Source organism: Oryctolagus cuniculus, chromosome 4 (assembly GCF_051225735.1).
Source record: "Oryctolagus cuniculus isolate XC-2025 breed Fujian yellow rabbit chromosome 4, ASM5122573v1, whole genome shotgun sequence".
NCBI classification, from domain to species: domain Eukaryota; kingdom Metazoa; phylum Chordata; class Mammalia; order Lagomorpha; family Leporidae; genus Oryctolagus; species Oryctolagus cuniculus.
Genome location: NC_142870.1, coordinates 13596429 through 13608498, shown reverse-complemented (window position 1 = coordinate 13608498; position 12070 = coordinate 13596429). Strand labels below are relative to the sequence as shown.

At 39.6% G+C, this 12070-nt stretch overlaps 1 protein-coding gene across 16 annotated transcripts in view; it reads right to left on the bottom strand.

The window, feature by feature from the left end:
• The window catches only part of TIAM1 (TIAM Rac1 associated GEF 1), a 443084-nt gene that overhangs the window by 144122 nt on the left and 286892 nt on the right, over positions 1 to 12070 (bottom strand). For all 16 annotated transcript variants that reach the window (XM_070071881.2, XM_051819224.3, XM_017347208.4 and 13 more), the window contains one exon: positions 8767 to 8934. Coding sequence is in view for 5 of the 16 variants with exons in the window: in XM_051819224.3 (XP_051675184.1) it covers positions 8767 to 8820 (54 nt within the window). In the remaining 11 variants the exon portion in view is untranslated. The remainder of the gene's footprint in view (positions 1 to 8766; positions 8935 to 12070) is intronic.

Below are 12070 nucleotides of genomic sequence, written 5' to 3'. Positions count from 1 at the left end.
AGGGGTATGGAGTGGCCACCGAGATGGGCAGAACAAAACAGAAACACAGCTCAGCACCAGACTGACAGATTCTGTATGGGAGCAAACCCAACTTCAGACATTAATCTGGTACAGAGCACCCCACACGTAGGAATTCACATTAGGAAACCACTGAATGTGAGTCAGCCTTGTGGGGCTACACAGGTTAACTCAAGTCCCTCTGGAATATTCTCCCAGGCTTTCTCACTGACCCAGTGACACAGGTCTGTTACCAGAGTACACAAGTGGAAAAATCTTCCAAGCTTGCCAATGACTCAGTCTACTCTCCTTGCTTGACCAGGTCTCCCTATAACACTTCATATTTTAAAGCTATCCCTCAGCATTCAAAGGGGGTTGGTTCCAGAGGATCAACAGGATAGGATGCTCTGACAGGATGTTCCAATAAGATGAAACAGCATTTGCATTGAACCACCACACATCCTCCCATACAGCTGAAATCATCTATAGATTACGTAAAATACCTAATACAGTGTAGATGCCATGTAAGCCATTGTTATATTGTACTCTTTAGCGGAAAATGACAAGACAAAAAGTCTATATGTGTTCAGTATAGATGCAGTATTTTTTTTTTTTTCAAATGCTTTTGATCTGTGGTTGGTTGAATCTATGGATGTAGAACCCGGACCTGTTGATATAGACAGCTGACTTTTTATACTTAGGATAACACATGTGAAAACAGATAGAAAGGAAAGGAAAAGTACAGAATAACTGAGCATGCCCCTGACCTGATTACTTTAGCACTTACACAGCCATTTACTCAGAAATACATGCTTTTTTAGCAGGTTAAGTCGCCACTTGGAACACCTGCATCTTCGAACACCTGGCACCTGCATTGGAGTGCCCGTTTAAGTTCTAGCTCCTCTGTTTCCAATCCAGCTACCTGCTGATGTGCAGTCCTGGGAGGCATCAGGTGATGGCTGAAGTCCTTGCGTTCCTACCACCCACATGGGAGACCCAGATGGAGTTCTCGGCTCCTGGTTTCAGCCTGGCCCAGTCCCAGCTGCTGTGGGCATTTTTGGAGTGAACCTGCAGATCGAACATCTCTCTCTCTCTCTCTCCCTCCCCCTCTCTCTCTCAAGTAGATAAGTAAATAAAAAGAAAGAAAAAGATATGCTGAGCATCTACGATGTTCAAGAAACCAGAGATAGAGCAGCAAACAAAATAATACATTCCTTCTCTTGGGACACTGAAATTTTAGCCAGGAAAAGCACGCAGTCAACAAAAGCAGATAATGCATCACAAGGAAATAGGAAATGATGTGACTTGTAACCACTGGAAAGCAATCAAAACACCTGGGTTGGTTCACACTGATTCAGGAATCACTCTACAATCCCACTGTTCAGTCTAAAACGTCGCTCACACTCTCTCACAAGGATAACTTTAGTGAAATAAAATTTGTGGCAACAGGAAGGGAAAGCCTGCACTTCATGTCCAGTGAGTTCAGGGGCAAGGCACTCAGGCACCAGCTGTTACCCTATTCCCATGATGGAATATTCCCTACTGGGTCACATATCTATGATCCTCAAAGGGAATTTTCCAAGAAAGAGAATCTCCTTTTTACTAGCAGCAAGCGTATTTCAAAACAGTATGTTCACACTTTGCTGCCTGGTGTCTTTAAGAAGCAAGGAAAAAAGATCAAAATTTAGCTTAGGGAACATGAAAAGACCAACTGTCCACACACTTGTGTTATCTAAATTCCTAAGAATAGCACACACTGCATTTTTTAACAAGCAAGCTAAATAAATGATACATTTCAATAACACTAAAGGCCATGACCACTTTCAGAGTTCCCGATTTTTGTAAACATATAAATTAAGATGCCTGTTTTGCCAATAAAAAAAAAAAAAAAAAAAAAAAAAAAAAAACAAGACTTAGAACAAATGTCAGTCACAGCCCCATTTAAGAACAGAGGAGTAAAGTTAAAAGAGGACAACAGTATAGTGAAATAAGCTGAATGGATGAATAGGCATAAGTGGCACCTCAAACGTGCTTGGATACACCCTCTCCCATCAAATACATCAAAAGTTTGTGAATACAAGCTGACAGATAGATTCTCACCAACAACGGGCTGCTTCGGCTTCCTCCTGCCAACAGAAACTAATCAAGTTAAAAGCCTCTGGAGAGGTTTCCAAAAGGAGACGGCCCCAACCTTCAAGAATTACAGTGTTCCATGCATCACACTGACGGCTCTGTTAGATTAATAGCATTCTTGGTAGCAAGATTCTTTGCAGCCAGCCAAGGTAGGGAGAAGTCACTGTCACAGTGAGAATTAGAATGAGAAGATGAAGGCCAAATCTGCAAAACCCTATAAAAGGAGCAATTCTCAGGGGGTGACTGAATAGAGTCAGCAGGAAGTTTGAGGCAACTCAAGTGAGAGTGGGAGATGGGATGGTTGCAGGTGGGAGGGAGGTTATGGGGGAAAAAGCCACAACAATGCAAAAGTTGTACTTTGTAAATTTATATTTATTAAATAAAATTAAAAAAAAAAACTGTTCAAGCTGTTAAAATATCCCTTAGTTTGAGAGCTTTTCTGGAAAGGACAGTGAGAACCATGAAGGCCCAAGTGGTGTCTTAAATGCCATGAGCATAAAAAATTTAAATTGTTCATTGCAGATGAGAGATGCAATCTCTTCTTACAGAAGTTGACCCTCAGAAAACCTCCAGATTCTAATTCTGCAATTCTAATCCTCCCATGTATGACTTCCAGCACAATGACCCCTGCCTACCCTACTTAGTCCTATTCAATTTTATTTCAAACAATAAAGACTAGAAATATTCCACTCATGATAAGGCATCAACAAAAAGCTGTGCATTTCAGTAACAAGACCAGAAGGTAGGTGCTCAGTACCTCAACAAAATACAAAAATAGAGAGAGAAATGAAGAGAAAGTTCAGGGGAAAAAAATGGTACAGGTTGAGCCTCCCCAAATCTAAAATCCGAAATTGAAAATGTTGCAGAATCTGAAACTTTTGAGTGCCTACATGACATTACAAGTGGAAAATTCCACAACTGACTTCATGGTATAAGTCAAAGTCAAAACACAGGTACACTAAAAATACTGTCCAAAATCACCTTCAGGCCATGTGCATACATAATATTAAACATAAATGAATTTTGTGTTTAGACTTGGGTCTCATCCCCAAGATATCTCAATATTATAGATACCAGAATTCCAAAATCTGGAAAAAAATCTCAAAATCTGAAACACTTCCAGGTCCCAAGCCTTCTGGCAAGTGCTTGGGAGACCCAGAAGAAGCTCCTGGTTCCTAGCTTTGGACCGAGAATGGGAGAAAAATGTGGGACTGCTAACATTCTACATAAGTAAGCCACTGTCTAAAATTCAGAATTCAGGGAATTTAAAACTGGTCATGTTTCCAGGCCCAACATCTAGATACATCTGAGGATTCCCTTATCCAAAAGGCTTTCTTCTGTTGCTTTCCCAGGCACATTAGCAGGTAGTGGGATTGGAAGTTGAGCAGTTGGGACTTGAACCAGTTCCCAGGATGTCAGCATCACAGGCAATGGCTTAACCCACTACTCCATCATGCCAGCCCCTTACTTTTCTTTTTCACTCTCTATCCTTCCACACTGGAACCCAAGCTTTAAGAGGGATGAAAGTTTTACTCATTTTCTTTTATGCCGACTCCTCATTGCTTAGAACATAGCCTGAAAGGAAGTGGGTGTTCAATTTAAAAAAAAAAAAATTCCCTCCCTATTTGTAGGTTCCACACTCATAGATTCAACCAACCACAGATTGAAAAGATCTGAGGAAAAATAAAACATGTCTGCCCTGAATATGCAAAGACATGTATTTTCTTCTATTTCCTAAATACTACAGCATAATAATTATTTACACAGCATTTATAGAGCACTAGATATTATAGGTAAACTAAAAATGAGTTAAAGTACATGGGAAGAGATACACAGGTTCTAAGTAAATACTATGCCATTTCATGGAAGGGACTTGAGCATCCATGGATTTTGGTATCTGTACAGGGTCTGGGAACCAATCCCTGCCACATGCCAAGGGATGAATGAGTGCCTAAATATACCTTAATCTAAAACATCAAAGCCCACACAATTGCAATAACATTTAGACAAGAACACGTCACAATGTCAACTGGATGTGGAGCATGGGTTTCCAACGAGCTTGCTGCTCTCAGCATTCCTTCCACCTGCAGCCCTGTACACAGCTCTCAGTCTGCACTACTGGGCCTGAGTTGGCCCTGATCTGTGAAGTGGGTTGCAGGGCTCAGTTCATGTTCCCTGGTGTTCCTCATCTACCACCTCCCCCCACCAATACCTGGGGAAAGAATTAAGCGTTTGTTCCTGCCTGTCTCATTCCACTTAATTCTCAACTTCAGTTCCTGTCCTCCTCCTCCCACTTTTGGAGCTGTATTACAGAAGGAAGGATGGGATAGGGTTAAGAGTTGAGAGGCTGCCTTTTCCCATAAGGTAGCCAGGAAAAAAAATGTTCAGGCCTAAGATGATTGGGGGGGGGGGGGTAAATGGGGGCAAAGGAGACAAAGCAGCTGCAGTAGGCAAGTATGTCATTTGAAAGCAGTATGGTATCTGAAGATTAAGATACCCCAGGGCCAGGGAATCAAGGCCAATAGAATAACTGTGACTTTTCCTTTCTTGCCAACACCATCGTGTCTCTTTCAGACTGATAAGTTACACTTGACCACGAGTAACTTCTAAATGCCTTTAAATCCCATCAAATTAAATGTGTTACGAAGGAGTTAAAAGGCATCTTAAGGAATTTGATCAATATATACAAACATTTATTAATTACGATGGTTCATACAAACATCAGACAGGTGGTCACTTCTCAGGGGTTGCTTTCATGGGATATTTTTAGCCTATTAAGCATTATACAATGCTTAATTGAAACAATGTCAAATTCCTGGATTTGTAATTTATTATAATTTTGTAAGATGCAATCATTAGAGAAGACTAGGTGACAGTCACATTTCTTGTATACAGTTTGCTGCAAATACATCACTGTTTCAAAATAAAAAAGCGAACCAAGCCTTAACTACCAGGACAGTTCTTGTTAAATAAAATTTTAGCTTAAAAGTGAGGATTCTTTCAAAAGAAGTGCATTTGAAACCACCTCCCCTTTAAATGAAAATCACCTAGAATATTCTATAATTCCAATGACTAACATAAAATATAAGCATTTATTGGGCATGATCTAGCAAAAAATAATCAGGAAATACAAGACAAACAGACCAATGGCCCAGAGTGAAGTTAAGTAGAAAGAGAAAAAAACTGAGACAGACCTTGTTCTGCTCAGGGCCTTGTAAGTCAGAGAGTGAGTGGGGCTCTCAGAGAAAAGAGAACTGGACAAGGAACTCCCCTAATGTAGTAAGTAAATCCACACGAGTCTCGGGCTCACCCCTCAGATGCCCATACCTGGACTAAACCAGAGCAGACAGCACAGGCTTTGAAAACTGAATCACCATGTAAACCACAGCCCAACCCTCAGACTAACCCCTGGGTGACGCATGAGTGGCAGAAACCCAAAGTAGCATAGCAAAGACTCCGAAATCTAAACTGATGTGAAAGTCTCCACCCGACCAAGGTGAGACAGAATTTGCAATCCGGTCCCAGCTGGGTTGGCTGCCTGAGAAAACAGTAACAAAGAAAAATCAATATTCTCCAGATGACTTCAGTAAGAACTTGAGTCTCACAACATAATATTCAAAATATCCAAGCTGCATTCAAAGAACCTGGAAAATCTAGCCAGTTCCCCAGGGCAAAGACAATCAATAGATGCCAACCTCAAAGTGGCCCAGAATCTAGAATTATTCCACAAAGACTTTTAAAGCAGTTATTATAACTGTGTTTTCTAAGTAGGGGTAAACACTATTAAATAAAATTATAATAAACACTCTTAAATAAAAAATTAATTGCTTGCAATGTGTATGCACAATCACTATGACCCTCAATGGTGATATACAAGTAGAGAAACACAACATACACACAAAATAAAGGTAAACACTGTGTGATCCAAGGTATAATAGGTCTGCTGCATTTGTCAATCACCCCAAAGCTATATTTTCTTAGTACTTTGTGAGAAAATACTCCAACTAATAGGAAGCCAACACATGGCCAAAGTCCTCAGCAGACAGATCAATGAAACATAGTTCCATAACCACAAATTGTTGAGAGGATAAAGAGGGAGGGAATAAAAAGATTCAAGGAAATCTAGAATTGATCTCCACACCTGGAGGACTAAGAAGGTTACACAGGTTGAGCATATCCAAAATGCCTGGGACCAGAAGTGATTAGGATTTTGGGACTTTTCAGATTTTGGAATATTTGTATATGTATAATGAAAAAGATATCTTGGGGATGGGACCAAAATTAAAACACAAAATTCACCAATGTTTCGTATACACCATCTACACAGAGCCTGAAGGTAAGTTTAGATGATATTTTTAATAATTTTGTGCATAGGGGCCCTGCACTGTGGCATAGCAGGTAAAGCCGGTGCCTCCAGTGCCGGCATCCCATATGGGTGCCAGTTCGAGTCCTGGATGCTCCACTTTCAAGCCAGCTCTCTGCTGTGGCCTGTGAAAACAGTGGAAGATGGCCCAAGTCCTTGGGCCCCTGCACCCATGTGGGAGGTCCAGAAGAAGCTCCTGGCTCCTGGCTCCGGACTGGCACAGCTCCAGATGTTGCGGCCAACTGGAGAGTGAACCAGCAGACGAAAGACCTCTCTTTCTGCCTCCTTTGCTCTTTGCGTAACTCTTTCAAATAAAAATAAATAAATCTTTCAAAAAAATAAATTCATGAGAAAAGGAAGTACAGAGTAAGTGTATTTAAAAAATAGTAAACTTGTGCATAAAACAATGTTTCACAGTATTGAAATTTCCACTTACAGCATCATGATGGAAAACAAAAAGTTTTGGATTTAAGATTTTTGACTGAGGTATGCTGCACCTGTAGTAATATTTTTATGGTTCAGGGTGTCTAATACCCTGGCTGACACTCATCCTGGCAGACAGCAGGCTGTCCTACTCACAGCTCAGGAACAAAATCCCACAAGGGGCAGCTGACCAGGACCTACCCATTCAGGTGTCAATAATCAGAAAGATGATTCCACCACTGAGGTACATCATTTCTGCAGCAAAACTCTCCTCACTCTCACTAGGTAAGTACTCACATTTGAGGTGCACACTTTGAGCAGGTTAAAGGTGTCTTTAAGAATACTAACAAGCAAATACTTCCCCCATATCTACATGTGCTAACTCTGTGTCAGAATTTTAAAAGAAACTATTCTGGGTACAGGGCTTATGGGTCATTTTCCTTTTCACAGTTATACTTTGGGGGAGTACTTTCTAAAGTTTCTCTGTGAAGCACGTAATTCATTTTAAGGAAAGAAATAAACAAAACATTTTAACTCACTGAATTTTTTTTTCAGGGTTGGGAGGGTGTAGTAATTGAAGAGTGAGAATGTAGGCACCCTTGCGGACAGCTACAACGACAGCAAACCCACATTTCAAACAAATGACTGGAGGAAATTACTTAAATAAAATACTACTGAACTTAGATTTAGTTACTCATCTGTCCATTTCAAAGGCATGGCATTGTGTCTAATTTTTATATACCCCCTACCCATTTTATTCTAATCTCCTGATAGCAGGAATGACAGCTTACCTGTCCTTGAATTTATAACCTAAATATGCTGAAGTTTTTAGTCCAACTCTTCTATATTGAAACATACATCATGGAGCTTATCTTTTAATGAGGCTACTTCAAATCTATGAAAACATTAGATCCCAGTGGTAAACCCAAAAAAATCCAATTCAAATTGTATTCAAGTTGAAAGTTAACTGTAAAAGCAAGGTTTCTATGCTGTTGTTAAGGAAAACTGTGAAATCCAACCATAAAACATTTAATGATGTATGTAAGTCATAATTATTAATAACATAATTTGAATGTAACGATCTCCCTCCTCTACTTGAAAACAGACCTCAGAAACAGTGAGAGAAAGGGATGAAATGTATTTATTTCAAAGTTAAATTTGAAGTGAAAATCACAAGACAACAGATTGCAAATTTAAAATTAGATTCTAGTGGGAGGTCTTGGTTTCAAGCCTGTTTTTTTCCCTACTGGAGGCTGAGCTTGAAGACAGGGGGGGAAAAGAGCTAAGATTAAACTGAGACAAAGTTCTAAAAGTTTTTGCTGCATCTTTACAACCCTTGCAAACAGTTTTGCCAAGTCACACACAAACAGCCCTAACACAAGACACTAACAAAGAAAATTTCACAACAAATAAAAGATGATCTTTGGTTTAGAAAAGATTGTCATATTTTTGACTGTGTTTATTTTTGCTCTTTAAAGATGATCCAAAGCAGAAATAAAATAGATCATTGTTTTGAAGTTTGATTTTGAAGTCCTTTTTCAAACATAATCCATTACAAAGAAGGTGAGGCTCAGGGATAAATTTAAAAGATCCTGAGGGCAATTCACAGGAGAAGAAAAGATTTCACCACCACTTGCTTTCTGTCTCTCTCTCTTTTTTAAACACTAATGCTTTTTGAATTGTCAGTTGGGTACAACCCTAATCCAAGGAAGAGATCCCAAATTCTTTTTCCCACGAGCTCCATACATCACAAGAAATTCAACTGTATGAAATGTACCTATCCTTCCACCTTGGAAGCATTTCTATGAATTCATGCAAACGTTCACAGGCTCAAATACAGAGAAACCTACCTTAGAAGGCAACAGTGGTCCCCAGCCCAACTTGCCCCAGGAGCACTGTGGCATTTAGATATTAAGATGGGAAGGCGGCAGGTGTCTGTGGCGAGGGCTGGGGAGTGTGTCAGCACCTGCTCCCCGGGATGGCCATCACAGTCTCATCTGGGATAATGCGCTGAAAACCTGGAGAGGAGAGGGTGGAAGAGGACGCAAAAACAGAAAGGAAATGATCAGCCAGAAGAAAGAGAATTTCCCATCAATTTCATTTTCACCACTTCTTCGATACCAACTGTGTATGAAGTTACACACACCAAATCAGGATCTACATTTAGCTCTACATATCAAATGATAGGCTTAATCAGCTAGGTAAATACATATCAGAAAATTTACTTTCATGGTGATAAACAGCCCTCCAAACTAAGTTACCATTTTTATCTATCTCTGCAGATAAAGACAATGGATAACAAAAACATGTTACTATGGAATGATTTCCATTGTCCCTTCTTAATCATCAGAAGAGTCTCAACAAACAGAAAAATGAATCAAAGGAGCCTGCTATTTTCAAAGTAGAGCTATATTTATACTGGGAGTTGAAGAAATGCTAAGACAATAGAACTAAATATAAGAGTACTTTAAAAAGTCTGTAGGAAATGGAAATAAAAGATAATTTTATTTTGGTGTAAAATCTTTTGAAATCTATGGGAATGCATATTATGAAAAATCTATGCATGGGACTAAAAACAAAGTCCACACCAAAATAAGCTGATCTTTTGATTTTCCATCTGAAAATTTTCACTTTTCCCAAACTTTTTGAAGTCCTCTCATAAACAGACTATGTGGTTGTATATATGTTTTCTTCCAATGGCAGACTTTAAATTCACAGAAGAGTCATAAAGAATATGTCCAGGGAAGAATTTAGGTAAAATATCCAAACTGTAGTTTAACGTAGGACATAATCTGATAAGGACAGCTCCAGAAACAAAAGTGCCCATTTTCTCTTCTTTTTGTTTCTGAAGCCTGCCTTAGGAGGTAAGATTGCAAAAGGGCTGCAAAATTTCTTTGGACAGCAGCATCCTCTCATTGGCCTGCTGACCTTGCCTCCCTGGATTGCCCACCACTCATAGCTGGTGGTTTCAGCCAAGTGGGAGACTAAGATGCAAAATACTTTGAGCACAAACATAGAAAAAATGGCCCATTTCATGGGGAGAAAAAAAAAACACACAGGAGGCTGCAAGTAAACAAATATATACATCATTATAGAACAGAACAATAGCCAGAGTTACAATTCTTTATCTAGGAAAATGTGTTATTTAACCATGAAGTTAGTGACTCATGCTTGCAGGAAGGGAACACAAGTTCTCTGCAACACCTCATTATTAGCCCCATAATATGTGCCCTTTTCATAATTCCCCCATGACTATCCCCTGCTCCTTCCCTTTTCCTAAGCATCTACCTTAAACTGCTCTCTGCAAATTTCCAAATTTTCAAGGCAGTTCCTGAATTGCTTAGGAACTGGCACAAATTAATAAGCAACAGCCCATTTATATTGAAATGGACTCATTACTGTGCCAGCTGCCAATAATTTGCAAGGCTGGTTTCTTGCTGGCAAAGGAGGCCTGCAGGCTGCATGTCCTTCCACCTGCACAAGGGAGGCTGATAATGCATTTTTTATACTTAAAAACAATTACATATTCTATCTACCAGAACTACGATTTTTCTCTATCTATATTCTTCTAGTCTCTGAGCAGAAAAACAATATGGAGACGAAGGTGACAGTTATGGAGCATTATTTATAAGACACAAAAGAAAACTAAATCAATTGGGCTTTCTATAATGTTTTTCTAATGTTGGTGGGGGAAAAAATTAGCCATGAACCTGGATGTGGAATGGATCCAAAATGTGGACTCACAAAGAGTTCTACCTTTGTTCTCTTGCAATTAGCAGTTACAGTAGTATTTCAAAAAGTGTATGGAAAGTAAAATTAAAAGATAAGTTCATTTTGGTATAAATTATTTTGAAATCTATAGACTAGGTATCTTCAAAAAGTCATGGAAAATGTGTATTATGAAAAAACTATACATGAGATTTTAAATTTTTCTTGCATCAAAATAAACATCTCTTTTTAAAGATTTACTTATTTATTTTGAAGGTCAGCGTTATGGAGAGAGAGGGAGAGACAGAGAACATGTCTCTTTTTCTGAGCGAAACAGACACACACACACACACACACACACACGCACAGGGCAGACAGACAGGCAGGGCTCCACTGGTTCATTTATCAAAAGCCCACAATGGCCAGGGATGGGCCAGGGCCAACGCCAGGAACTGGGAATGCAATCCATATCTCCATTGGATGGCAGGGACCCGACTACCTGAGCCACACCACTGTACTAGGAGAAGTTGGGAACTGGAATTGGAGCCAGAACAAAACTCAAGAGCTCTGAAGTGGGATGCAGGCATCTTATCCAGATTTTAAGCACTAGTCCTTAATTCCATTTTCAACCAACTTTTTCTATGCTAAGGTCATAATGTGTCAACAAGGACTGACTTGGCTTATTACAAGTTAATGCCCACATCCTTGTTAACGTATGGCCTAGCAATTCAAGAATTACCAATACTTTGTGTTTTTTTTTTTTTTCAAGAGCTGTAAAGAATTTAATTTTGCCTTCAAAAAGCTATATACCAACCTCAGTGTTAGGAGTCTGGGCCTGGAGTCATACCTCATAGGTCAATTCTAGCTTTGAAAGTCAAATCTTTACTTATGGAGTGATCTGGGGCAAACTCTCAATATCAGTCTATTCCCTTCAAAAGTAGAGATAATAATACTTCCTAAGAGCATTAAATGAGATAATCTATGTTAGACATTTTGCCTCAAAGCTGCCACATAATCAGTTCTCAATAGATGTTAGCCATCATTTCCACTATCATTTAACACTTGGTAAACCATAAGGAGTGTGCTGTGGTCAGGGCCACTATCATGGGATCTTCCTTAACAGGATACCTATTTCACTGCGAATGAATCTATGTTACAAGTTGAATCAAATCAGTGACCTTACATTTATCACAGAACAATATGGGGAATTCACTAATGCACTGGAAGAGGTACATTCAGCCTGCACACAAACACACGCCAGGCTGAGGAAATCCCGCAGGACCAGTCTGCCTGCTCACATTCCCTTCAGCTGCCCCCCAGTGATGTGTTGACTACGCAAGTTTTTAGGTCTTGCTCTGATTCATCCTCAACTCACAGTCAATTTCTGTGTCAGAGGTCAAATAACCACTTTTCACAGCAAAATGTGTGTACTGAAGGTGGGGACAG